Here is a 26,060-nt window from a genome sequence, read left to right on the forward strand (position 1 = left end):
TGTGCCTCTGACCAGCCTGCAGTGTGCATCTGAGCAGTGTGCAGTGTGCCTCTGACCAGCCTGCAGTGTGCATCTGAGCAGTGTGCATCTGAGCAGTGTGCAGTGTGCCTCTGACCAGCCTGCAGTGTGCATCTGAGCAGTGTGCAGTGTGCCTCTGACCAGCCTGCAGTGTGCATCTGAGCAGTGTGCATCTGAACAGTGTGCAGTGTGCCTCTGACCAGCCTGCAGTGTGCATCTGAGCAGTGTGCATCTGAACAGTGTGCAGTGTGCCTCTGACCAGTCTGCAGTGTGCATCTGAACAGTGTGCAGTGTGCCTCTGACCAGCCTGCAGTGTGCATCTGAACAGTGTGCCTCTGAACAGTGTGCAGTGTGCCTCTGACCAGCCTGCAGTGTGCATCTGAGCAGTGTGCATCTGAACAGTGTGCAGTGTGCCTCTGACCCGTCTGCAGTGTGCCTCTGACCTGTATGCAGTGTGCCTCTGACCAGCCTGCAGTGTGCCTCTGACCAGTCTGCAGTGTGCCTCTGAGCAGTGTGCAGTGTACCTCTGACCAGCCTGCAGTGTGCATCTGAACAGTGTGCAGTGTACCTCTGACCAGTCTGCAGTCTGCATCTGTCCAGTCTGCCTCTGAGCAGTCTGCAGTGTGCCTCTGACCAATCTGCAGTGTGCCTCTGACCAGTCTGCCTCTGAGCAGTGTGCAGTGTGCCTCTGACCAGTGTGTATCTGAGCAATGTACCTCTGACCAGTGTGTATCTGACCAGTCTGCATCTCTCACCAGTGTGCAGTGTGCATCTAACCAGTGTGCATCTGACCAGTGTGTATCTGAGCAGTGTGCATGTGAGCAGTGTGCAGTGTGCCTCTGACCAGTGTGCAATGTGTGCATCTAACCAGTGTGTATCTCCCCAGTCTGCATCTCACCAGTGTGCAGTCTACATCTGAGCAGTGTGCATCTATCTGCTGTGCATCTGAACAGTGTGCAGTGTGCATCTGTCCAGTGTGCAGTCTGCATCTGAGCAGTGTGCATCTATCTGCTGTGCATCTGAGCAGTGTGCAGTGTGCAGCTGTCCAGTGTACATCTCACCAGTGTGTAGTCTGCATCTGAGCAGTGTGCAGCTGTCCAGTGTGCAGTGTTGCATCCGAGCAGTGCTTCTGAAGCCAGCAGAGCAGTCCCTGCTGTAAAAGGAGCAGTTAGGCATCTTGAGAGAAGGGAACCTGTTCTAAACAAAGAACACAGGGGAAAGGCAACCAGAAATGAGCACATCCTTTGCTGGAAGCCTGACTGCCCTTCTGTCTGTCAGAGGGCTTTAAAAGCCCTGGGTCAGTGCTGCTGCACAGGCTGTGCTCACCCAGCTGGGTGCCAGCAGGCCCAGAGGCTGTAAAGCCCTGGGGACAACCTGCACAGGCTGTGCTCACCTAGCTGGGTGCCAGCAGGGGCACAGGCTGTAGGGTGCTGAGGACAACCTGCACAAGCTGTGCTCACCCAGCTGGGTGCCAGCAGGCCCAGAGGCTGTAGGGTGCTGAGGACAACCTGCACAGGCTGTGCTCACCTAGCTGGGTGCCAGCAGGGGCACAGGCTGTAGGGTGCTGAGGACAACCTGCACAAGCTGTGCTCACCCAGCTGGGTGCCAGCAAGGGCACAGGCTGTAGGGTGCTGAGGACAGCCTGCACAAGCTGTGCTCACCCAGCTGGGTGCCAGCAGGCCCAGAGGCTGTAGGGTGCTGAGGACAACCTGCACAGGCTGTGCTCACCCAGCTGGGTGCCAGCAGGGGCACAGGCTGTAGGGTGCTGAGGACAACCTGCACAAGCTGTGCTCACCCAGCTGGGTGCCAGCAAGGGCACAGGCTGTAGGGTGCTGAGGACAACCTACACAAGCTGTGCTCACCCAGCTGGGTGCCAGCAAGGGCACAGGCTGTAAAGCCCTGGAGACAACCTACACAAGCTGTGCTCACCCAGCTGGGTGCCAGCAGGGGCACAGGCTGTAGGGTGCTGAGGACAACCTGCACAGGCTGTGCTCACCCAGCTGGGTGCCAGCAGGGGCACAGGCTGTAGGGTGCTGAGGACAGCCTGCACAAGCTGTGCTCACCTAGCTGGGTGCCAGCAGGCCCAGAGGCTGTAAAGCCCTGGGGACAACCTGCACAAGCTGTGCTCACCTAGCTGGGTGCCAGCAAGGGCACAGGCTGTAGGGTGCTGAGGACAACCTGCACAGGCTGTGCTCACCTAGCTGGGTGCCAGCAGGGGCACAGGCTGTAGAGTGCTGAGGACAACCTGCACAAGCTGTGCTCACCTAGCTGGGTGCCAGCAAGGGCACAGGCTGTAGGGTGCTGAGGACAACCTGCACAAGCTGTGCTCACCTAGCTGGGTGCCAGCAAGGGCACAGGCTGTAGGGTGCTGAGGACAACCTACACAAGCTGTGCTCACCCAGCTGGGTGCCAGCAGGGGCACAGGCTGTAGGGTGCTGAGGACAACCTGCACAGGCTGTGCTCACCCAGCTGGGTGCCAGCAGGGGCACAGGCTGTAGGGTGCTGAGGACAGCCTGCACAAGCTGTGCTCACCTAGCTGGGTGCCAGCAGGCCCAGAGGCTGTAAAGCCCTGGGGACAACCTGCACAAGCTGTGCTCACCTAGCTGGGTGCCAGCAAGGGCACAGGCTGTAGGGTGCTGAGGACAACCTGCACAGGCTGTGCTCACCTAGCTGGGTGCCAGCAGGGGCACAGGCTGTAGAGTGCTGAGGACAACCTGCACAAGCTGTGCTCACCTAGCTGGGTGCCAGCAAGGGCACAGGCTGTAGGGTGCTGAGGACAACCTGCACAAGCTGTGCTCACCTAGCTGGGTGCCAGCAAGGGCACAGGCTGTAGGGTGCTGAGGACAACCTACACAAGCTGTGCTCACCCAGCTGGGTGCCAGCAGGGGCACAGGCTGTAGGGTGCTGAGGACAACCTACACAAGCTGTGCTCACCTAGCTGGGTGCCAGCAAGGGCACAGGCTGTAGGGTGCTGAGGACAACCTACACAAGCTGTGCTCACCCAGCTGGGTGCCAGCAAGGGCACAGGCTGTAGGGTGCTGAGGACAACCTGCACAGGCTGTGCTCACCCAGCTGGGTGCCAGCAGGGGCACAGGCTGTAGGGTGCTGAGGACAACCTGCACAAGCTGTGCTCACCCAGCTGGGTGCCAGCAGGGGCACAGGCTGTAGGGTGCTGAGGACAACCTGCACAAGCTGTGCTCACCCAGCTGGGTGCCAGCAGGGGCACAGGCTGTAGGGTGCTGAGGACAACCTGCACAAGCTGTGCTCACCCAGCTGGGTGCCAGCAGGGGCACAGGCTGTAGGGTGCTGAGGACAACCTGCACAAGCTGTGCTCACCCAGCTGGGTGCCAGCAGGGGCACAGGCTGTAAAGCCCTGGGGCCAATCTGTCTGCTCCTAATGAAAAGAAAGGTGGCAGATTTTATCCAGTACCTGCTCTGACCTCCTCCCAAAGCAGCCTGGAGCCTGAGCCTCCTTTTCCTTTGCTCTGTGTGGGAGCTCCCCCCGTGAGGAGCAGGGCACAGCCTATTCCTGGCCAGGGCTTCAAGCAGGCAATCAGTACACTCCCAAAATAATTTTGTCACAAGTTATTAATTCCCACTCAGCCCATGGTGGGAGGCAGCAAATGATCTCCCACAGCCAGTGGAGCTCACTTACAAGGCCAGTCAGACTCTGCCAGAGGAGAGCCTGAAGGAGAAGAGCAGCAGAGGAAGTGCTTAGGTTGAGCAGCGTTTGAGTGACTTGGCTCTGGCTGCTCCCTGCTGAGGCAGCTGCAGGGATGGGGCTGGCTCAGTGAAGATGCTGAAATCTGCTCCAGAGGCAAAACCAGCAAACCTGCCCAGCCTGACAGCTAAGTCTGAGCCTTGAGCAGGGTTTTGCAAAGCCAGGGTGCCAGAGCTGTGTGCTCCTGGGTTTGGGCTGCTGCAGAGTTCACTCAAGCCTCTGCAGCAGCTGTCTCTGCGTGGCTGAGCTGCCTGCGCTGCAGCAGGTGGTTCAGCTCTGCCTGGCTATCCAGGCCAGGAGAGCCTCCACTCGTGTGGCTTCCTTTCCTTCCCGGTGGGATGCAGCAGAGGCATCCCACTGCAGGAAGGCCCCGGGGGCAGGCTGGTGCTGAGGCTAAGTGTGTGCCTGTTGTGCCTTTCTCTGCAGACTGTCTCTTACACCCAGTTCCTCTTCCCCACCAACGCCCTGGGGGCTCGCAGGAACACAATCGACTCCACCTCCTCCTTCTCCCAGTTCCGCAACGCAAGCCACCGGAGCCTGCCTCTGGCGAGGGCCAACAGCACCCAGGGCAGCATCGACGCAGGTAACTCCTCCAGAAGCTTGGGCTGCTCCCCCTGGCTGCCCGGGGGCCAGCATGGACGCAGAGCATCTTCTGGCCTCTTGCTCGCTTAACTCAAGCAGAATGGAATGAAGCCCAGAGCAGGGAGAGCAGCAGCACAGGGAGGGGATCCTGCCCCCCTGCTCTGCTCTGACCTCACCTGCAGCACTGCCTCCAGTGCTGGGGAGCTCGGCAGAAGAAGGACCTAGAGCTGTCAGAGAGGGTCCAGAGGAGGTCATGGAGATGCTCAGAGGGATGGAGAAGCTCTGCTGTGGGGACAGGCTGGGAGAGTTGGCCCTGTTCAGCCTGGAGAAGGGAAGGCTGCAGGGAGACCTTGGAACAGCCTGCCAGTGCCTGAAGGGGCTGCAGGAGAGCTGGGGAGGGACTTGTGACAAGGGCTGGGAGTGCCAGGATGAGGGACAAAGGCTTTGAGCTGGCAGAGGGGAGAGTGAGAGTGGAGATGAGGAAGAAATGGTTTGCAGTGAGGGTGGTGAGACACTGGCACAGGCTGCCCAGGGAGGCTGTGGCTGTCCCTCCCTGCAGGTGTTCAAGGCCAGGCTGGATGAAGCCTTGAGCAAGCTGTGCTGGTGGGAGGTGTCCCTGCCCATGGCAGGGGGTTGGAGCTGGCTGAGCTTTGAGGTCCCTTCCAACCCAACCCATTCTGTGGATCTGTGAATCAGATCTCATCTGAGGCCGTGGGGGGATCAGAGCTCATTCCCTGTTTAGCAACGCTGGCTGCTGGCTGCTGGGGAGCTGACAAGGCTGCTGCTGGTACTGACAGCTCCTGATGGCACTTGGCAGGCCTCCTCCTGTCACCAGCCTTGTTTGTTCCTCCTGCTCATCATCCCCTTCCAGTGCTGTGGAACATTTGCAGTGGCAACACAGTCGTCCCAGGCTGAAGGGGCAGATGCCACTGGTGACCTCTCTGAGGCTGCGAGGGGCTGTGTGTGCAGGAGCAGGCACAAAGCACAAGCCCAAGCCCTGGATGCTGGCAGTGCTTCCTCACCCTAAGTTTAACACATCCAAACAGCTGCATAAACAGATGGAAACTGCTGGCCTGGAGTGGAAGTCCTGCATGTCCTTCAGGGCTCTAAGCCCTGGATTCAGGTGGAGCAGGCAGGCCTGGGGCTGCAGGGCCTCTGTGTCTGTGCAGGTTGTATTTCTGTTGAAAGAGTTCAATACTAAGGGTTGGAGTTTGGAGCACCTCAGAGCAACCTTCCAGTGTCTGAAGGGAGCTACAGGAGAGTTGCAGAGGGACTGGTGACAAAGGCATGGGGTGGCAGGATGAGGGCTGATGGCTTCAGACTGGAAGAGATGGATCTAGATGAGATACCAGGAAGCAATTCTTGCCCTTGAGGGTGGTGAGGCACTGGAGAAGCTGTGCAGGCTCCAAGCCTGGAATCCTTTCCATGGAAATATAAGGAAAAAGTTTTTCACTGTGAGGGTGCAGAGCCCTGGAGCAGGCTGCCCAGAGAGGTTCTGGAGTCTCCTTCTCTGGAGGCTGTCCAGACCCACCTGGATGTGTTCCTGTGTGATCCTGCTCTGGCAGGGGCCTTGGGCTGGATGACCTTTCAAGGTGCCCTCCAGCCCCTGATGCTCTGTGGTTCTGTGAAGTGTTCAGAACCAGGCAGGACAGGGGCTGGAGCAACCTCTTGGAGCAGGAGCTCTGGCAGGGGCTTGGAACTGGGTGGTAGTTGTGGTCCCTGCCAACAGAATCTCTTCTGTGATCTATCTATCTATCTATCTTTCTTTCTTGCTTTCTTGCTTTCTTGCTTTCTTGCTTTCCCTCTCTCTTTCTTTCTCTCTCTCTCTTTCTTTATTTCTTTCTCCTTCCTTCTTTCCTCCCTCCCTTCCCTCCTTTCCTTCTTCCCCCATTTCCATCCTTTCCTTCCTTCCTTTCTTTCCTCCATCCCTTCCCATCCTTCCTTTCCTTCCTTCCTTCCTTCCTTCCTTCCTTCCTTCCTTCCTTCCTTCCTTCCTTCCTTCCTTCCTTCCTTCCTTCCTTCCTTTCCTCCTTCCTTCCTTCTTTCCTCCCTTCCCTCTATTTCTTCTTCCCTTCCTTTCCCTTCCCTTCCCTTCCCTTCCCTTCCCTTCCCTTCCCTTCCCTTCCCTTCCCTTCCCTTCCCTTCCCTTCCCTTCCCTTCCCTTCCCTTCCCTTCCCTTCCCTTCCCTTCCCTTCCCTTCCCTTCCCTTCCCTTCCCTTCCCTTCCCTTCCCTTCCCTTCCCTTCCCTTCCCTTCCCTTCCCTTCCCTTCCCTTCCCTTCCCTTCCCTTCCCTTCCCTTCCCTTCCCTTCCCTTCCCTTCCCTTCCCTTCCCTTCCCTTCCCTTCCCTTCCCTTCCCTTCCCTTCCCTTCCCTTCCCTTCCCTTCCCTTCCCTTCCCTTCCCTTCCCTTCCCTTCCCTTCCCTTCCCTTCCCTTCCCTTCCCTTCCCTTCCCTTCCCTTCCCTTCCCTCCCTCCCTCCCTCCCTCCCTCCTTCCTTCCTTCCTTCCTTCCTTCCTTCCTTCCTTCCTTCCTTCCTCCCTCCCTCCCTCCCTCCCTTCCCTCCCTTCCCTCCCTTCCCTCCTTTCCCTCCTTTCCCTCCTTTCCTCCTTTCCCTCCTTTCCTCCTTTCCCTCCTTTCCTCCTTCCCTCCCTTTCTTCCTCCCTTCCCTCCCTTCCTTCCTCCCTTCCCTCCCTTACCTCCTTTCCTCTCTTCCCTCCTTTCCTCCCTTACCTCCTTTCCTCTCTTCCTTCCTTTCCTCCCTTCACTCCTTTCCTCCTCCCCTCCCTTTCTTCCTCCCTCCCTCCCTTTCTTCCTTCCTCCCTTCCTCCCTTCCCTCCTTTCCTCTCTTCCCTCCTTTCCTCCTTCCCTCCCTTTCTTCCTTCCTCCCTTCCCTCCTTTCCCTCCTTTCCTCTCTTCCCTCCTTTCCTCCTTCCCTCCCTTCCATCCTTTCCTTCCTTTCCTTCCTCCATCCCTTCCCTTCCTTCCTTCTCTCCCTCCCTCGCTCATGTGCCTCTCCTGTTAAGCCCAGGGGGTTGCTGGTGCCATGGATTCCTGTCTTCTCCTTACCCTTCCCTTGCAGGTAGCGACCTGGGAGACTTTGTTGAGTACGACCCCAACCTCTTAGACGATCCCCAGTGGCCCTGTGGCAAGCACAAGCGGGTGCTGATCTTCCCCTCCTACATGGTAAGTGATGTGCACAGCTGAGTGGCCCAGAGGAGTTTGGGAGGCAGCATTTGGCAGGCTGAGGTTACATCTGGCTGCGTTTGAAGGAGCTTATTGCTGCTGTTGCTGTTACTTTTCATCTGCTGATCAGAGCTGCTGGGAAAGCTTTGTTGTAGGTGGCAGTTCCTGAGCAGGACAAGTGAAAACAACCTGGTGGAGGTACTCCAGAAGTGAGTGCTTTTGTTGCTGCTGCCTTTGGTGCACCCTGAGATGAAAGGCTTGTTGGGGCAATGCCTTCATTCTCCTGTGTTCAGGAGACAACATTTCTGCTTCCTCTAATTGGCATCTGATAAGAACCAGGAGGGTGCTCCTTAGGGTTTTGCTGAAGTCATGAGGCTGCACCGATGCTTATCACTCCTTCCTTGGAGCAGCACCTGGCTGCCTAGCAGAGCAGGGCAGAGCCTTTGTTTCCCAGGTGTTTGTTCCCTTCCCTTCATTGCACAACCTGGCTCCAAGCCGTGCATCACTGCTCCCCATCCTGAGCTCTGGCACTGTGGTCTCTGCGGTCAGAGTCCTCTGGAGCCTCTCTGCGCTTGCACCACGTCTGCAGCCGTCGGGGGGCAGGAGTGTGGCAAGGTGCAGTGGCACTGTGTGTGCCAGAGCATGGCTCTGCCTGAGGCCTCCCGGCCGAGGGGGCAGCAGGGATGAGCTGGGCTGGGCTGGTTTGTATTCCAAGGTGGTAACCTGGCACTCTGATCTACATAGAAGGCTCTGGAGAACAGGGCTGGGGAGGAGCAGCTGAGGGTGTGCAGTGTGGAGCAGAGGAGGCTGAGGGCAGAGCTCATTGCTCTCTGCAGCTCCCTGAGAGGAGGCTGGAGCCAGGTGGGAGTTGGGAATCAGATGCTAGAAGGAGAGGAAATGTCCTGAACTTGTGCCAGGGGAGGGTTAGGTTGGAGAGGAGGAAAAATGTCTTTGGTGCAGGAGTGGTCAGGGAGTGGCAGAGGCTGCCCAGGGAGGTGGTGGAGTGCCCATGGCTGGAGGTGTTGCAGAGAGCTGTGGCCATAGCAGCTGGGGCCAGGGTTTGGTGGCCATGGTGGGGTTGGGTTGCTGGTTGGACTGGGTGAGCTTGGAGAGCTTTACCAACACAAACCAACTCTGTGGTTCTACAACTTCCAACCCTGAGGTCCAGAGTGTTCTCACTTGGAGGAGAAGATGCCTTGGCAGGGAGGTTGGGCTGGATGATCTCTGGAGGTCCTTTCCAACCCCTAAAGTCCTGTGAGCTGTGATTCTGTTTAAGAGGTTGCTAATGTAAGCCAAGCTGCAGCCTTTGCTGTTTCTCTTCTGCCCCCCACCCTGGTCTTTGTGTGATTAAAATGCTCTTGAGTGCTCCTACTTCAACACAGATGGATTTTAAGTGCCTCCTGTGGATCAAAGCTTATCTCCTTGCTGGCAGGAGTGTCCTTACTGTTGCAGAGGGAGACTTAATTGAGCTCTGAGGCTGTGCTTGTGCTAAGTGTGCAGAGGACAGCTTCAGTGTGCCCTCTGCTTGCTCTCAGCCAGTTTTGCTTTTAGGGTGGGCAAGTTATTTTTCTGGCTGCCAGCCCACTGGCAACCTTTTCTAGCAGCTCCATCCAGGAGGGAGAGTATTTGTTAGGTTTTGATGTGGCTGTTGTCATGGGCAGGGACCTGTCCTCTCAAAGGCATTGCTGAGCAGCATCCAGAGTGAAGCCAGCTTCAGCAGTCACTGCTCTGTGCCTCCCCATCCTCAGGCTGCAGATGTGCACCAGGCAGGCTGAGTCCTCCAGGATCACCTGAGACCTTTGATCCCTTTTCAGCTTGGTGTTGGGATGGTCATGGTTGGGTGAGCCAAATCAGGGCAGCCAGGCTAGGAGCCAAGAAGGCCAGTTGGGATCCTGGGGTGTAATAGAAGGGCTGTGGGTAGTAGGTCAGAGAGGTTCTTCTCTTCCTCTGCTCTGCCCTGGTGAGGCCCTGGAATATTGTGTCCAGTTCTGGGCCACTCAGGTCAAGAAGAACCTCAGGGAACTGCTTGAAAGAGTCCAGCCCATAGCCCCCAAGCTGGCCTCACCAGGGCAGAGCAGAGGGGCAGGAGAACCTCCCTCAACCTGCTGGCCACACTCTCCTCAATGCCCTGGGGATCCCAGTGTCCCTCTTGGCCTCAAGGGCACATTGCTGGCCTGTGCAGCACTTACTGCCCACTATCACCACCAACGAGCCCAAGGAGCACCCAAGCTGAAGGCAGTAAGAACAGACAAGGAGAACAGAGAGCTAAAAGCTGCCCTGCTGAGCTGCTCCTCTGCTGTGCCCATCCTGCACCCATCTGTGAGTAGCTGCAGGCAGTGAACGTCTCCTGTGAGGCCAGGCTGAGGCAGCTGGGGCTGGCAGCTGGCAGCAGAGCAGCCTGAGGCTGCCCTCAGTGCTGTGCTAAAGATGTGCAGGGCAGTGTGGGGAGGATGCAGCCAGGATCTGCCCAGGGGTGGCCAAGGGCAGCACAAGGGGCACTGGGGGAAAGCTGGAGCAGAGGAGGTGCCAGGGGAAGAGGAGGGGAACCTTTGTCAGTGTGAGGGTGCTGGAGCCTGGAGCAGGCTGCCCAGAGAGGCTGTGGAGTCTCTCTCTGGACACTTTCCAAACCCACCTGGCTGTGTTCCTGTGTGCCCTGCCCTGGGTGATGCTGCTCTGGCAGGGGCTTGGACTGGATGAGCTCTGGAGGTCCCTTCCAGCCCCTAATGTTCTGTGGTTCTGTGGCAGCCTCCTGCATGGGAGGTCTCCACCCCAGAGTGGGTGTTTGGTGCCCTTCCTTGCCCCATGCTGGTTAACCACAGCGATTTGAGGGCCATGCTGTGATCTCCTGGCAGGAAAGGAGCTGAGTGGGGCACTCCCACCTGGAGCAGAGGCATGGCTGGATATTTTTAAGGTGGAAAATGGTCTTCAAGGGCAGCTGTTAGCATCATCATCATCATGGCTTGTCTAGAATGTGTCTGCACTGACAGACCTCTCCCTGGTTTTGCATTTTCATTGGAGGTTGTTACTGCTGTGTCTGGAGAAATGTCTTCATTGGCATCTGGGGGTGGGGGAGAGCTGCCTGAATTACCTTCCAGCCATCACTTCCTCAGCACTGCCTGAAAGCCTCATCTCCCTCTCTGCAGACACTCACCCAAGGAAGGGCTGAAGGAGGTGAAGTGCTCTAAGTCCTTCTGTTGGTGGGAACCAGAGGCATGTGCCGAGAGTGCTCTCCCTGAAGGGTTTGCCTGCCCCTGGCGAGGGCAGCACAGCTCTGATGCCATGCAGCAGCTGCAGGAAACCGCAGCATTGGTGCTTGATGTCCTTCTGTGCTTGGCTGAGAGAGCTCACAAGGGGCTGGAGCTTCCTTCTGCTGGAGGAAAGGAAGCAGAGGTGGTGCCAGAGTGTGCTGGGAGCTCGCAGGGTAAAGGCTTGTGCCTTCCTTGGGCTGCCAGAGAGGTGCTGGAGTCTCCATCTCTGGAGACACTCCATAGCCACCTGCAGAGGTTCCTGTGTGACCTTCTCTAGGTGACCCTGCCTGGGCAGAGGGGTTGGGCTGGATGACCTGCAGGGGTCCTTTCCAACCCCTGTCATGCTGTGATTGTGTCACCCAGTGTGGCTGTGTGCATCACGCTGGGGAGTGGAGGTGTGGGGCCACACTGGCTGTGCAGGGCACTCCACTGTTAGACCTTCCTGGCTCAGCTGGCATCCCCCCTCCCTGCAGCTCCCAGCAGTGGGCACAGGAGCATAATGAGCTGTAATGAGCTGTGGTTTCAAGGCCTTTGCTTTGCCAAGCATCACATCGACCTGTGCTGCAATGAAAGCACATTACCAGCGACAAACCCTGGGGCTCTTCTGCCCGTGCCCAGCCATGACGGCAGCCACAGCCCCCTGCCTGCCAAGTGAGCTCTGTGGAGCTGCTGTGCACAGGCTGGGACCAGTCTCTGGTGCCGAGCAGAACGCAGCTGTAATTAACAGCTGTAATTAACTGCCTCTCGCAAGCGCCGCAGCAGCTCTGATGTCAGCGCTGGGCGTCCTGCTTTGTGTGGAGAGCTGCAGCCTGTCATTAAAGGTTGGGTCCTTGGCCAGCGTTCAGCAGCAATGCTTGGCACCTGCCAGCTCGTGGGCATCCCTTCCAGCACTGCCCCTGCCCCCCCTCAGGGCTGGCAGAGCAAGGAATGCTCTGAATGAAGGCGCGGGGCAGGAGCGGGACCAGCTGCAGCCTGGCTGCTGCTCTGCAGGGCAGGGTTTCTCCACTGCTGAAACCATGGAACCACACAAGTTTTTGGCTGGAAAAAACACCTTTCAGGTCATCCAGTCCAAGCAGGGCTGGGGCTAAGCCATGTGCCTCAGCACCACATCTCTGCTTCTCTGAAACACCTCCGGGGATGGGGATTCAGCCCCTGGGCAGCCTGTGCCAGCCTTGGACAGCCTCAGCTACACTGAGCTCTGTGTGAGGGCTGCATCAGTGAACACCACAGGCCTTAGCACAGACTCACAGGACATCTCTGCTTGGAGGAGGCCTCCAAGATCACCCAGGCCAAGCCTCCACTCAGCACTGCAGGCTCACACCAAACCATGTCCCTGAGCACAGCTCCACAGGCTGCTGGAGCACCCCCAGGGATGGGGACTGCAGCACTGCCCTGGGCAGCCTGTGCCAATGGCTGAGAACCTTCCAGGGCAGAAATATCTCCTGAGCTCCAGCCTGAGCCTCCCCTGGGGCAGCTTGGAACCATTTCCTCTGCTCCTGTCCCTTGCCCCCAAGCAGCAGAGGCTGCTCCCTCCTTGCTGCAACCTCCCTGCAGGGAGCTGCAGAGGGCAGTGAGCTCTGCCCTCAGCCTCCTCTTCTGCACCTGCACCCCCCCAGCTCCCTCAGCCCCTCCTCACCCCCAGCTGCTGCAGGCCCTGTCCTGAGGCATAAGATGAACACTCTGTGGTGCAGCTTGGATTTTACTCTCAGTAACAAGCAGTTAGCCCTCAGCAAGCTCTTCCTCCATGCTGATGGGAGCCTGAGCTGTCATCACTGGCTCTGCCTCCATCATCCTCTGATGTTACTGAGCTGCATCAGCCCTGGCTGGCAGAGGATGCTCACCTGCAAGTCCTCAGCTGTTCTCAAGGAGCAGCTGAGCTTCCTCCTTGCAGATGGCCGTGGAGAAGCAGAAGAGCTTTTGGGTTGCTCACTGGTGTGCAGTGGAGCTCTGGCTGGGAGAGCTGCACACTGCCCTGGCCATTCCTGAAAGCAGTTCTCACAAGCAGCCTGCCTGGGGTGATTCTGAAAAGCAGCTTCACTGCCTCCCCAGCACCAAGTCAGCAGCTCCTGGGGACTCTGCTGGTCACTTTTAAATGCTGCTTCACTTTCTGTTGTCTTTGTGGGACAAACTCTACTGCAGTGTAAACAGAAAGAGGTACAAAAATGCCCTGCTGGGGCAGGGGGAGGAGGAGAGCATCATGTCCTGGGGAGCAGATGTCTTCCTGGCTGACCCTGCCAAAGCAGCACCTCCTGCAGGCTCTCCATTCTCCCTGGAATGGGAGCTGCTCTGCCAGGCAGAGCTCTCATTCCTTCTCCAGAGCCTCCTGGTGAGCACTGCAGGTTGAGGCTCAGCACTGCCTCCCTGGCCTCCTCCAGCAGAGTTCCATGCAGAGCCAGGAAGGTCCCTGCAAAGGCCTGAGGCTGTCCCTGCTCTCCTGCTTGTTAGGTACACAGAGACACAGGAGCCTGTTAGCTGCCTGCTCTGCACTGCAGCCAGAGCAGAGCCCAGCTCCTGCGTGCCCTGCCCCAGGGGATCCTGCTCTGCCAGGGGCTTGGACTGGAGGCTCTTTGCAAGTCCCTTCCAGCCCCTGACACTGTGGCTCTGGGGTAGAATCCTGGAGTCCTTGTGGTGGGAAGAGACCTTGAAGATCACCAAGTCCAAGCACTGGCCCAGCACTGCCAGCTCACACTAAACCAAGGCCCACAGCATCAGCTTTGCAGCCCCTCCCGAGCTGGGAACTGCAGCACTGCCCTGGGCAGCCTGCTCAGGGCATCACAGAGTCAGAGGCACAGAAGGAAGCAGCTTGGAAAAGCTCTCTGAGATCATTGAGTCCAACCTCTCACCTAACCCTTCTGATGGACTGACCCTGGCACTGAGTGCCTCATGCAGCCTCCTCTTCAGCCCCTCCAGGCATGGGGACTCCACCACCTCCCTGGGCAGCCCATTCCAATGCCAATCACTCTCTCTGGGATGAACTTCTTCCTAACAGCCAGCCTGAGCCTGCCCTGGCACAGCTTGAGCCTGGGTCCTCACTGGGTACTGAAGAGCAGAGCCCATCCCCACCTGGCTACAGCCTCCCTGCAGGCAGCTGCAGGCAGCAATGAGCTCTGCCCTGAGCCTCCTCTGCTGCAGGCTGCACACCCCCACAGCTCCCTCAGCCTCTCCTCACAGGGCTCTGCTCCAGGCCCCTCCCCAGCCTTGCTGCCCTTCTCCAAACACCTTCCAGCACCTCAACATCTCTCTTGAATTCAGGAGCCCAGAACTGGACACAGCACTGGAAGTGTGGCCTGAGCAGTGCTGAGAACAGGGACAGAAGAACCTCCCTTGTCCTGCTGCCCACACTGCTCCTGAGCCAGCCCAGGATGCCATTGGCTCTGCTGCCCACCTGGGCACTCTGCTGCCTCCTCTGCAGCTCCTCTCTGCCAGCACCCCCAGCTCCCTCTCTGCCTGGCTGCTCTCAGCCACTCTGGCCCCAGCCTGTAGTGCTGCTTGGGGTTGTTGTGGCCAAAGTGCAGAACCCTGCCCTTGGCCTTGTTAAAACTGGCATTGGCCTCTGCCCACCCATGCAGCCTGGCCAGGTCCCTCTGCAGAGCCCTGCTGCCCTCTAACAGATCCACACTTGCCCCCAACTTGCTGTGGTCTGCAAACTCACCAGTGCTGGACTCAGTCCCCTCACCCAGATCATCAGAGAAGACATTGAACAGGACTGTGCCCAGCACTGATCCCTGGGGCACACCACTGGTGCCAGCTGCCAGCTGGATGTGGCACCATTCACCACCACTCTCAAGGGGCCATGTTCCTCATGCCAGGAGCATCTGACCTTGCAGGGAGCCACCTCTAATAACATCCCTACAGTAGCTACCTGCCTGTGCCCAATGGATGCACCAGGACCTTGCTCTGGGCACTGAAGCATTGGCTGGATGGTGTTCAGGTGAGCTGACAGCTGCACAGCACCAGTCAAAAGCACTCACACAAGCCTGCAGTGCCCTCCAGCCTGGCAGCCTGCCTTTGCCAGGGCTGCTGTAGAGCACAGCCAGACTGCATTATTAAGTCTTAGCCCTCCAGTCTGGCTTCAGGCTGCTCCCTGCCCTGCCCCTTCAGCCTGCCAGCAGCCCTGCCTGATGACACAGCACATTCTGGCCCTGCTCTGCCTTGCAGCAGGAGCAGCAAGGTCAGGAGCTCTCTGCTGCAGGCAGTGTCCTTGAGTGCCACCACCCTGCTCCTCAGCCCCTTCCAGAGCTGCACTTTCAGCGTCTCCAGAGCTGCCTCTTTTTTTGTAGTCAGCTGCTGACCTTTTTCTGCAGAGCCTGAGGGGGCAGAGGGTCAGGGAGCTCCAAAGGGCAGTGTGCTGCATGCCCTGGGTGCTGTGTTTGGCTGAGGCTCCACCAAACACTTTTATACCAGTCACACACTGCATTAATTGAGAATGATTGCACAGAATCACAGAGCCAAGCAGGCTGGAAGAGAGCTCCAAGCTCAGCCAGCCCAACCTAGCACCCAGCCCTGCCCAACCAACCAGACCATGGCCCTAAGTGCCCCAGCCAGGCTTGGCTGCAACACCTCCAGCCACAGCCACTCCACCACCTCCCTGGGCAGCCCATTCCAATGCCAATCACTCTCTCTGACAACAACTTCCTCCTCCAGCCTCAACCTGCCCTGGCACAGCTTCAGGCTGTGTCCCCCTGTTCTGTCCCTGGCAGCAGAGCCCAACCCCAGCTGGCTACAGCCTCCCTGCAGGCAGCTGCAGGCAGCAATGAGCTCTGCCCTCAGCCTCCTCTGCTGCAGGCTGCACACCCCCAGCTCCCTCAGCCTCTCCTCACAGGGCTCTGCTCCAGGCCCCTCCCCAGCCTTGCTGCCCTTCTCTCAACACCTGCCAGTACCTCAACATCTCTCTGCAATTCAGGAGCCCAGAACTGGACACAGCACTTCAGGGGTGGCCTGAGCAGTGCTGAGCACAGGGGCAGAAGAACCTCCCTTGTCCTGCTGTCCACACTGCTCCTGAGCCAGCCCAGGATGCCATTTGGGTGTGTTACCCATGTGAAATAAACTGGCAGCCTCCTGTGGGCTCCAGGAGGCACTTTGGAGATGAATTGCTTTGTGAAAACTGATTCTGTCAGTTTCAAATACCAACCTGCACCTCCTGTTGCCTGTATTTGGGCTGTTGGGTTTAGTGTAAAGAAAGACTCTCAGCTTTCCCATCACTGTTCTCAGGCCCTGCCCTAGCAGGGTTTGCTGCTTGACAGCAGCTGAAAATGAGGCAGTGTGTGCCCAGGTGGCCAAGAAGGCTACCAGCATCCTGGCCTGGATGGTGTGGCCAGCAGGAGCAGGGCAGGGATTGTCTCCTGCACTGCTGAGGCCACACCTTGGGTCCTGGGTCGAGTTTGGAGCCCTCACTGCAAGAAGGACACTGAGGGGCTGGAGCAGGTCCAGGGCAGGACAACAAAGCTGGGGAAGGGTCTGGAGAAGAGGGCTGGGAAGGAGCCCCAGGTGTGCAGTGCCTAGGGACAAGTACAGGCAGTGTGCTGGTGAGGCTCTGGTGTGCTCTGAGATGGAGTGCAGCCAGTCTGACACTGGCACAGCCTGCCCAGGGAGGCTGTGGATGCCTCCTCCCTGGAGGGGTTCAAGGCCAGGCTGGATGAGATCTTGAGCAAGCTGTGCTGGTGGGAGGTGTCCCTGCCCATGGATGTGGGTTGGCAGTGGATGAGCTTTGAGGTCCCTTCCAACCCAACCCATGCATGAGTGCAGGAAGGTCTCAGCAGGCTCTGGTGCAGGTCCCACCCTGCCTTCCCTGCAGGCAGCAGCTGAGCTGCATCCACTGCTCAGCCCTGGCTGGGCTTCTGCAGCAGCTGGCACAAACATCAGGGTCTGGAGGGAGGAACAAAGATGTGGCCCAGTGCCTCTGCTGGAGTCTAAGGGCAGGGGGCTGAGCTCTCCAGCATGGCACTGCCAGGCTGCCCCGGGGGCAGTGTGCTCTGCCCTGCTGCTCTTAGCCTGGTGGAGGGATCCCGAGCAGCTCAGCAGCTTGCAGCTGGGGTTCCTTGTGGGGATTTACAGAGGCTGTTGTCTGGCAGGAAGCAGCAGAGCTGGGGCCTGGGGGAGGAGATTCCCATCAACAGGATCAAGCTGCCAAATCCCCAGGGTTCCCAACAGCCTCACCCTCTGCCCACTGCCAGCTCTAAGCCATCTGCTTGTTCTCAAGCCTCTGAGTGCTTTAAAGAAGGTATTTGTTTGGTAAAAAAGAGCTTTTCTCCTTCCAAAGGGAATCCAGCTGCACTCTGGCAAATCTCCTGCAGGCTGGAGCTGGCCCAGGTGAAACAGAGGCTGCTGCAGCAGGGCTGCAGGGAAAGGTGCACCCCTGGGGGGCTGCTGCTGGTGTGTGGCAGGACCCAGGGCTCACCAGCACTATGCCAGAGTCACACTGGCCCCTGCTCCCCAGAGGGCACAGCAGCTGTGTTTCAGTGGCCAGGCTGGGGGTGTTGAGGCACCCTCCATAGGTTTGCAGGTGACACCAAGCAGGGTGGCAGTGTGGATCTGCTGGGGGGTAGGAAGGCTCTGCAGAGGGTCCTGCCCAGGCTGCATCCATGGGCTCAGGTCAGCTGTATGAGGTTCAGCAGGGCCAAGTGCTGGGTCCTGCACCTGGGTCACAACAACTCCAAAAGCACTTCAGGCTCAGCAGAGAAAGGCCTGGGGGTGCTGGTTGGCAGCAGCTGAAGGTAAGCCAAGGTGTGCCTGGGTGGCCAAGAAGGGCACCAGCAGCCTGGCCTGGATCAGCAATGGTGTGGCCAGCAGGAGCAGGGCAGGGATTGTGCCCCTGGACTGGGCACTGCTGAGGCCACAGCTTGAGTGCTGGGTTCAGTTCTGGGCCTCTCACTGCAAGGAGGACACTGAGAGGCTGGAGCAGGTCCAGAGAAGGGCAACAGAGCTGGGGAAGGGTCTGGAGAACAGGGCTGGGGAGCAGCAGCTGAGGGAGCTGGGGGGGTTAGTGTGGAGCAGAGGAGGCTGAGGGCAGAGCTCATTGCTCTCTGCAGCTGCCTGAGAGGAGGCTGCAGGCAGGTGGGGGTTGGGCTCTGCTCCCTAGCATCAGGTGATGGAAGGAGAGGAAATGTCCTGAACTTGTGCCAGGGGAGGGTTAGGTTGGAGAGGAGGGAAAATGTCTTTGGTGCAGGAGTGGTCAGGGACTGGCAGAGGCTGCCCAGGGAGGTGGTGGAGTGCCCATGGCTGGAGGTGCTGCAGAGAGCTGTGGCCAAAGGCCTGCAGGGACAGGCTGAGGGCAATGGTTTAAATAAGAGCAGAGCAGATTGAGATTGGCTGTGAGGAACAAGTTCTGCACCAGGAGGCTGCTGGAACACTGCAACAGGTTGCCCAGGGAGGTAGTTCAGGCCCCAGCCCTGGAGATATTCCAGGTGAGGCTGGACAGGGCTGTGGGCAAGCTGCTGCAGTGGAGGATGTCCCTGCTGAGTGCAGGGGGTTGGGCTGGGTGAGCTCTGGGGGTCTCTTCCAGCCCAGCCCTCTCAGTGCCTCTCTGATTCTGTGTGCACACAGAATGTGATGATCAGAGCTGTGGTTGTGAGGATTTGCTTTGGTTTGTCAGGACTTAGCAGGCAGGGTTTGTCCACCCACATTCAGCTTCAACTCTGAGTGGTGCCTGGGGATCCTGCTGAGGTGCTGCTGTGGAATGCCAAGCTCAGGCCACTGCTGCTGAGGGAGCAGTCACAAGTTGTTGCCTTAATGCAGGCTGAATTTCCCTCTGTGAGTGGGACCAGCTGGCTCCTGTCTGCTGCCCCTTGCTGCTGAGGGTTCAGAGCTGTGGTTCCAAACCAGAAGAGTGACTCTTTCTTGGCCCTCTGTTACAGACCACAGTCATAGACTACGTGAAGCCATCAGATCTCAAGAAGGACATGAACGAGACCTTTAAGGAGAAGTTCCCTCACATCAAGCTCACCCTCAGCAAAATCAGAAGGTATGTGGCAAGCCTGGCAAGGCTGCAGCATGGCACAGCTGCTGTGCACAGGGGGAGAGCACAGCACTGGGATCCAGAGGTGCAGAACAGGTCAGGTGGCTTTGCTGAGTGGGCTGAGTAAACAGTGAGAGGCAAAGGAACATGGCAAGCAGGTGTGCAGCATGGCATCTAACGGGGTGAGGGTGGGAGCTGGGCATGCACTCTGCTGGCAGATCCAGGCAAAGGGCAGCACCAACTCACCCAGCACCTGGCACACAGAGCCTGAGGAAAGAGGCATGCTGACTGTGGTGCCTTGGGCAGAGAGCATGGCCAGAGGCTAAACAAGTGGTCAGCTTCACAGCAGAGCTGCAGTGTTTGGTCACTGCTTCCAGTGCAGCAGGCTAGGCACAGTGCTTCACTGCAGCATGAGCATGCCATGGCCTGGAGTGCCAGAAGGGTGCTGAACCACCTTGCTCTGCCAGCAGCCAGTGCTGCAGTGCACGGAGGGGCTGCACTGGGGCTGCTGTCAGCACATCAGCTGTGTGCAGCTGAAGGCTGGGACAGTGCTCACTGAACCTGCCAGAGCTCTGCAGCTGCTTTGGAGCCTGATGCAGTATCTGCTGGGGGCAGGGAGGGGGAAGGTGGAGGTCAAAACCTGCTGTGGAGTGTGTCCCCAAGCCAGAGCACAGAGACAGCTGCCCAGGAGAGTGCATTTTGCTCTTGCCCTCTGCCTGCCTAAGCAGAACCCCTGCAGAAGGCTCTCAGGGCGAGAGGGGCCAGGGCTGAGGGCTCACAGCTCCTTGTCTGCTCTCTGTACTCAGCCTGAAGAGAGAGATGCGCAAGCTGGCTCAAGAGGAGTGCGGTTTTGAGGAGCCCACGGTGGCCATGGCCTTTGTCTACTTTGAGAAGCTGGCTCTCAAGGGGAAGCTGAACAAGCAGAACAGAAAGCTTTGTGCTGGAGCCTGTGTTCTTTTAGCAGCCAAGATTGGCAGTGACCTCAGAAAGCACGAAGTGAAGCATCTTATAGACGTACGTATCCGCAGCCTTCCCTCTGCACCCAGTGCCAGGCTGTCTGCTGCCTCAGCCTGCTTCTCGCCACACACACTGCCAGCTTTGGGTTACACCTCTATGCAGTGCTCAGTGGGAAGCTTGTTTGATGGGCTTGAAGACCCTGGTGTTGGGTAGTGCGTGGTCAGACGGGCACCTGACCACCGTTGTGCCAGCACAAGGCCAGGGTTAGTGCTGAGGAAATCCATTCTGCTGTCCTGTTTGCAAGTGGCAATAATCACTGCCCTGCAGCAGGTTGCCCAGGGAGGCTGTGAATGCCTCCTCCCTGGGGGTGCTCAGGGTCAGGCTGGATGAGGCCTCGAGCAGCTGAGACTAGTTGAGAAGTGTCCCTACCCATGGCAGGGAGGTTGGAGCTGTTCCACAGGACTCCTCTCCAGGAGGTAAATGCAGCTGCTGGCTCCAAAGGGAGTCCAGGAGACTACCCAGTTTGTACTTCCTTCAGCAGGCTAAGCTCTGAGGCAAGAAAACCTAAGAAATGTTCCCCTTGGAACACTTCACCCCAGCTGTTTTTTTGCAGAGTAAGGTGTTTGGTCTCCTACCCACTCCATGTGGGAGGGGTGACAGGGGAGTGTTCCTCCACCAGCCTCTGCAGGCACCGAGATGCCAACCTGGCTGACTGCCCCAGCTATAGCTGCCTCAGTTAAGGGACATGGGGGCTCAGCTGGGGGCTGGGCTGGACTCAGGCCCTTCTGCCATGGCCCCAGGGGTGAGCCTGCTCTCAGTGTGTTAGAAAGCCCTCTGAGTAACCAGAAAACTCAGCTGGAAGATCTGACCCCTCTTGGTAGCCTGAAACACTGGGCCATCTTTATGAGACGTTGACCTTTCCAGCAGACCCAGTGAGCAGAGAAGCAGCAAGCCAGGGAGACCCCAAGAAGAGGATGAGGGGCAGAAGTACCCCTGGGCAGCTGGATACAGGCATCCAAATGGAGTGAAAGCAGCAGAGCAGCTGGGAGGTTTAGTAAGCCAGAGCAGAAAGGCAGCTGTGAAACCCATCACATCCCCTTGAGGCTGGTGCATTCTAACCCTCGGGTTCTGCAGGCTGCTGCAGTTGCCACCTCCTGTCCAACGCACCTGGCTGCAGCAGAAGTAACTCCCCCCGCAGGCTGCTGCGACAGCCTCATGCTGAAGGGGACCTTGGGATCCCAAGCAGGGCAGGAGATCTGTGGGCAGTCAGCTCCAGGATGCATGGGTTGCAGAAGGGATCTCGATGCTCACATCTGGCTGCAGCGGTGAGCACTGCGCTCCTGGGAGACGTCTGCTGGCGGTGGGGGAGGGCAGCGGTGAGCTGGCAGAGCAGGGCTGGCTGGGTGCTGGGAGCTTCACACCAGGCATCCCAGCAACGTGCAATCACACAGGGCTGGAAGGGGCCTTCGAGATCATCCAGTGCCAGCCCCCTGCCATGCCCAGGGACACCTCCCACCAGCACAGCTTGCTGAAAGCCTCATCCAGCCTGGCCCTCAGCACCTCCAGGGAGGGGACAGCCACAGCCTCCCTGGGCAGCCTGTGCCAGGGTCTCACCACCCTCACTGCAAACAATTTCTTCCTCATCTCTACTCTCAATCTCCCCTCTTCCAGCTCACAGCCATTGTCCTTTATCCTGTCCCTCCCAGCCCTTGTCAAAAGTCCCTCCCCAGCTCTCCTGCAGCCCCTCCAGGTGCTGGAGTGAGCAAATCCAGTTGCCCCTGCTCCCACTTCCTAAAGCCAGAGCTGGGCAGGTGAGCCAAGGCAGAGCTTTAGTGTCAGCAGCAGATGACCTGCCTGGATGTGTTGCTGTGTGACCTGCTCTGGCTGATCCTGCTCTAGCAGGGGGTGGGCCTGGATGAGCTTTGGAAGCCCCTTCCAGCCCCTGGCATTCTGTGGTTCTGTTCTAGAAGGGTCTGGAGATGTCTCTGCAGTTCTGTAGGGGTCTGTAGTCATCTGTAGAGGTGTGTAGAGTTCTGGAGGGGTTTGCAGGCGTCTGGAGGGGTCTGTGGGTGCCTTTTAAAGGTCTGTAGAGGTCTGTAGGGGTCTGCACAGTTCTGTAGGGGTCTGCAGGGGTCTGCAGTCATCTGTAAGGGTGTGGAGAGAGGTTGTGGTGTCTGCTCTGGGGACTTTCCAGCCCTGTCTGGATGTGTTCCTGTGTGACCTGAGCTAGATTGTATGGTCCTGCTCTGGCAGGGGACTTGAACTCAATGCTCTCTTTGGGTCCCTTCCAACCCCTGACATCTGAGAGTTCTGGAAGGGTTTGCAGGGGTCCGGGCGGGTCTGTGGGTGCCTTTTAAAGGTCTGTAGGGATCTGCAGCTGCCTTTTAGGAGTCTGGAGGGGGTCTGTTTGTCGAGGCCTGCGGGGCCCAGAGCTGACTGCGTGTGTGTCTGCTCCCTTGGCTGCAGAAACTGGAGGAGAAGTTCCGTCTGAACCGCCGGGAGCTGATCGCCTTCGAGTTCCCGGTGCTGGTGGCGCTGGAGTTCGCCCTGCACCTGCCCGAGCACGAAGTGATGCCGCACTACAGACGCCTGGTGCAGAGCTCCTAGCGCTGGCTGCCCCGCGGGAAGGGCTCCTGACTGCTCCCTCCCGGCTCTCTGCGGCCATCCTTACTACTGGAAATGCAAAATCAGCCTCCCGACGCTTCCCCTTCCCTCCCCACCGCGGTCTGGGCAGCAGCAGCGGCGGCGGCAGCGGGCAGGGAGCGCTGCCTCGGCTCGCCCGGGACAGCTCCCGGCTGGGGCTGGGGGCTGCTGGAGCTGGGGGCTGCAGCTGGAGAGGCAGACAAGGATCCGAGAGGCATCCTCCGGGAGCAAGCCCCTCTCTTCAGCCCCCCCCCCAGACCCTGGAAGCCTCCCTGAGTGCGTTCTCACAGTGCTTTTCTCTCCAGACCTGCTGCAGCTTCCAAGAGGACTTCTCACCGTGGAGAAAAAAAGGAGAGAGAGAGAGAGAGGAAAAAAAGCTTTTAAAGAGGACATCTTCACTGTGTCCAACAGAATGTGCCAATCTATTTTTGTATCAGCAACTGAAAGTGCACTTTTTGCTGTGGGGTGGTGTGTGTCTGTCTGTCTGTCTGTCTGTCTGTGTGCGACACCAAACTGATCTCAGCCCAGCTTGGGTGGTTTAGCTCTTTGCAAGTGGTGAAGGTCATAGAATGGTTTAGGTTGGAAGGGACCTCAAAGAGGAAGGTGACCCTGGTGTGTTTGGGAAGCAGACCTGCTGGAGAAGTGGGGAATGGGATCCTCTGGGGACGCTTGGCTCTTTGGGTGTGCTGCTCTCTGAGCTTTCCAGCATCCAAAGGATTACAGATCTGCTGCTGCTGCTGTCAGGAGGAGGATCAGCAGCTTGAGCTCCAGTTTGCAGCCGTGCTGGTGGCAGAGGGGAAAGCATCAGGCTGAGCCTCCCGTGGCCTGGTGTGGACAAGCAGCCTGTGTGAAGCCACTTTTCCCACTGTGGAGATGGTTTGACTTGCACTCTGTAGTGTTGTATTTCCGTGCTCTATGTTAGAGTGCCTCACAAGCACAGGTACTGTGCTCTATTTAAAACAGTGTTTTACTACAATAACACTTAAAGGAGCAGGGCTCGGCAGTGGGGCAGGAGCCTTCAGGCTCCCAACAGCAAGGGGCACAACAGCCTTCCCTCCGAGTTTTGGGAGGTTGAATTGGTTGTGCAGAGCCTAAGGTGAGTGCCCTCTGAAGATGAAGAAGATTCAGTTGCTTTGGACGTTGGGAATGCTGGAGGTGTACAGGAGAGGTGATTGCAGCTTCCCTGGGGCTGACTGGAGGGTTTCAGCCAGGCTGCTGGGTGCTGCTTGCACACTGAGCTAGCAGCATGCTGGGGGACAAGGTGTGAGATGAGTGGTCAGGGATTGGAATGGGTCACCCAGGGGGGTGGTGGAGTCCCCATCCCTGGAGGTGTTCAAGAAAGGTGTGGCCATGGCACTTGGGGACAGGGTTTAGTGGCCATGGTGGTGCTGGGTTGATGGTTGGACTCGAGGTCTTTCCCAGCAGGAACACCCCTGTCCAGCCTTGTCCTCTGCTGGTTCACTGAGCAGGCCTTGCCCTCCACATGCCCCACACAGGTCCAGCCCAGTCAGACTCTCTGCCTTGCAGGATGTATGTCTAAAAGCTCAACAACCCATCTCAAGCATGAGCTGCCAGCTGGAGCCTCACTGCGCAGCTGTGAGCTGAGCACAGGGCTGGGACAGCCAGGGGGGTGCAGACACAGTGGTGCTCCTTGGCTCTGCCTGCACTCAGCCTCACCATTGCCTCCAGCCAGGCCAGCAAGCATCCAGCCTCTTCAGCAGCTCTGCCTGCTCCAGCCTCTGGGATGCCTGCTGCAGCCTCTGGGCTGCCTGCCCGTGGCTGCTCTGCCACACGCCAGGACAAGCAGGGGTTTGTTTGTTTGATGCTGTTGCTCTCCCTCCATTTTCAGGGGGAGGCTTCCCCTGCTGGCTTTCAGTTCCCATTGCTACTGCCCTGCTGCTGGGGCAGGTTCATTCCAGCAGGGCTGGAGAGAAGAGGCTCAGGAGGTCACTCTGCACCTCCCTCCCCACCGCCATGCCCACGCCGCTGCACCCCCCCAGCGCTCAGCCAGCTGCTGACCCAGGGCAGAGGGCTCCTTCCCGGCGCTCCTGCTCCCTCCTCCTCATCCTCCCAGCCCCACACAGCCAGGCCTGGAGTCCTGCCAGGTTTTTCAGCAGGCTGTGGCTTTGCTGGGAGGGCTCTTGCCTGGGCTTCATCCCTCCCACCCACATGGTGTGCCTAAGTCTGAGCTTCGCTTCCCATTGCAGACACCTCTCAGCCACCACTCGAGCCCAAGCAGAAGCTTTTGCCTTTCCCTGCAGGCCTCTGCCCTTTGCCTTTGGGGCTGATGTTCCCTCAGCATTGCTTTCTAGCACTGCAGGGAAGAAGCAGGTGGTGATGGCAAGCTGCAGGCTAAAGAATGCCTTCACAGTAGCCTTCAGAGACACTCTCCAAGCATCCTGTCACATCTCTCCTCTGTGCTGCTCCCCGAGCCCCAGCCCCAGTTTTGACACAGATCTCTGTGAGGAAACCTGTTTGCTGGAGACTTTCTGCTTTCCCTTCTCCTCCTCGTTGTTGTTTTGGGGTGGGGGGGTAGGGGAAGGGTTTCAGAGCAATGTCCAGTTCCAGTTTGAACGTGGAATAAACACTTCAGGTGGGGGATGCTGTTGCACTGTTCACTTAGGAACGTCTCTAAAGCCATATGATGATAGCTCTCAGAGCACAAAGCGTGGTCACTACAACCCCAGGGAGGATGATGGGCAGGGGTTTGCTCCTCTCCCAACCCTGGGAACATTCAGGCTGAGGTGGTAGAGGAAGTCTGTACCAAACCAAACCCACGTCGATTGCTTTCCTTTGTCTTACCTGGTGATGAATGTTGATTTACAGCTGATTGTAGGTTCAGCTTCGGGTAGTTTGGGGGAGGAATCCATTCCATATCACTTGTTCTGTTTGGAGATTCTCTACTGTACACTCTACCATGCAGAGTTTATTCCTTTTCTAAAAAAAAAATATATAATAATGATTTAAAAAAAAAAAAAGGAGAAATAAAAGGGTTAAAAAACCCAAAGGACAACCCCAGGCTCCTCTCCACTGCTGACAGTGTGTGGCATCAGGCCCTGCTCTCCTCTCTGCCTGCCAAAGGCCCTTGGGTGACTGCACAGCTGGGCAAAGGGGAATCCAGGGAGATTGAACAGGGATAAAAGTGCAGGGTCCTGCAGCAGGGCACTCAGCAGGGACACCTCCAGCCAGAGCAGGCTGCCCAGGGACACAGCGAGGCTGAGCTTCAGTGTCTCCAGGGATGGGGCTTCAAACCACAGCCCTGGGCAGCCTGTGCCAGTGTCTCACCACCCTCACTCTGCAGAGCTTCCTCCTGATGTCCAACCTAGCTCTGCCCTGCTCCAGTTTCAATCTGTTCCACCTCGTCCTGGCACTCTCAGCCCTTGTCACAAGTCCCTCCCCAGCTCTCCTGCAGCCCCTTCAGGCACTGGCAGGCTGCTCCAAGGTCTCCCTGCAGCCTTCTCCAGGCTGAACAGCTCCAGCTCTCCCAGCCTGGCCCCACAGGGGAGCTTCTCCAGCCCTCTGAGCATCTTGGAGGCATCCTCTGGACCCTCTCCAGCAGCTCCAGGTCCTTCTTGTGTGAACTTCAGCCTCAACCAGCCAGGACCTTGCCCCTGCTGCTCTGATGCTCCAGGACTCAATTCCTCAGAGCAGCAGAAGCCTCTCAGTTTGCAGTCAGATTTCATTTTAACACTTTGTGGACCTCGTGTCAGTATCTCCTCTAACTACAGACTGAAATCCCTCCCCCAGGGGAATTC

At 58.0% G+C, this 26,060-nt stretch overlaps 1 protein-coding gene across 2 annotated transcripts in view; it reads left to right on the forward strand.

Moving 5' to 3' along the window:
* The window catches only part of CABLES1 (Cdk5 and Abl enzyme substrate 1), a 117,492-nt gene extending 92,174 nt beyond the window's left edge, over positions 1-25,318 (forward strand). For both annotated transcript variants that reach the window (XM_064170533.1, XM_064170534.1), the window contains 5 exons: positions 4,166-4,322; positions 7,400-7,503; positions 18,605-18,711; positions 19,512-19,719; positions 22,129-25,318. In XM_064170533.1, the coding sequence (XP_064026603.1) occupies positions 4,166-4,322; positions 7,400-7,503; positions 18,605-18,711; positions 19,512-19,719; positions 22,129-22,269 (717 nt within the window). In that variant the 3' untranslated portion in view covers positions 22,270-25,318. The remainder of the gene's footprint in view (positions 1-4,165; positions 4,323-7,399; positions 7,504-18,604; positions 18,712-19,511; positions 19,720-22,128) is intronic.
* Positions 25,319-26,060: the final 742 nt, after the last annotated feature.

Source organism: Pogoniulus pusillus, chromosome 34, assembly GCF_015220805.1.
Source record: "Pogoniulus pusillus isolate bPogPus1 chromosome 34, bPogPus1.pri, whole genome shotgun sequence".
NCBI classification, from domain to species: Eukaryota; Metazoa; Chordata; class Aves; order Piciformes; family Lybiidae; genus Pogoniulus; species Pogoniulus pusillus.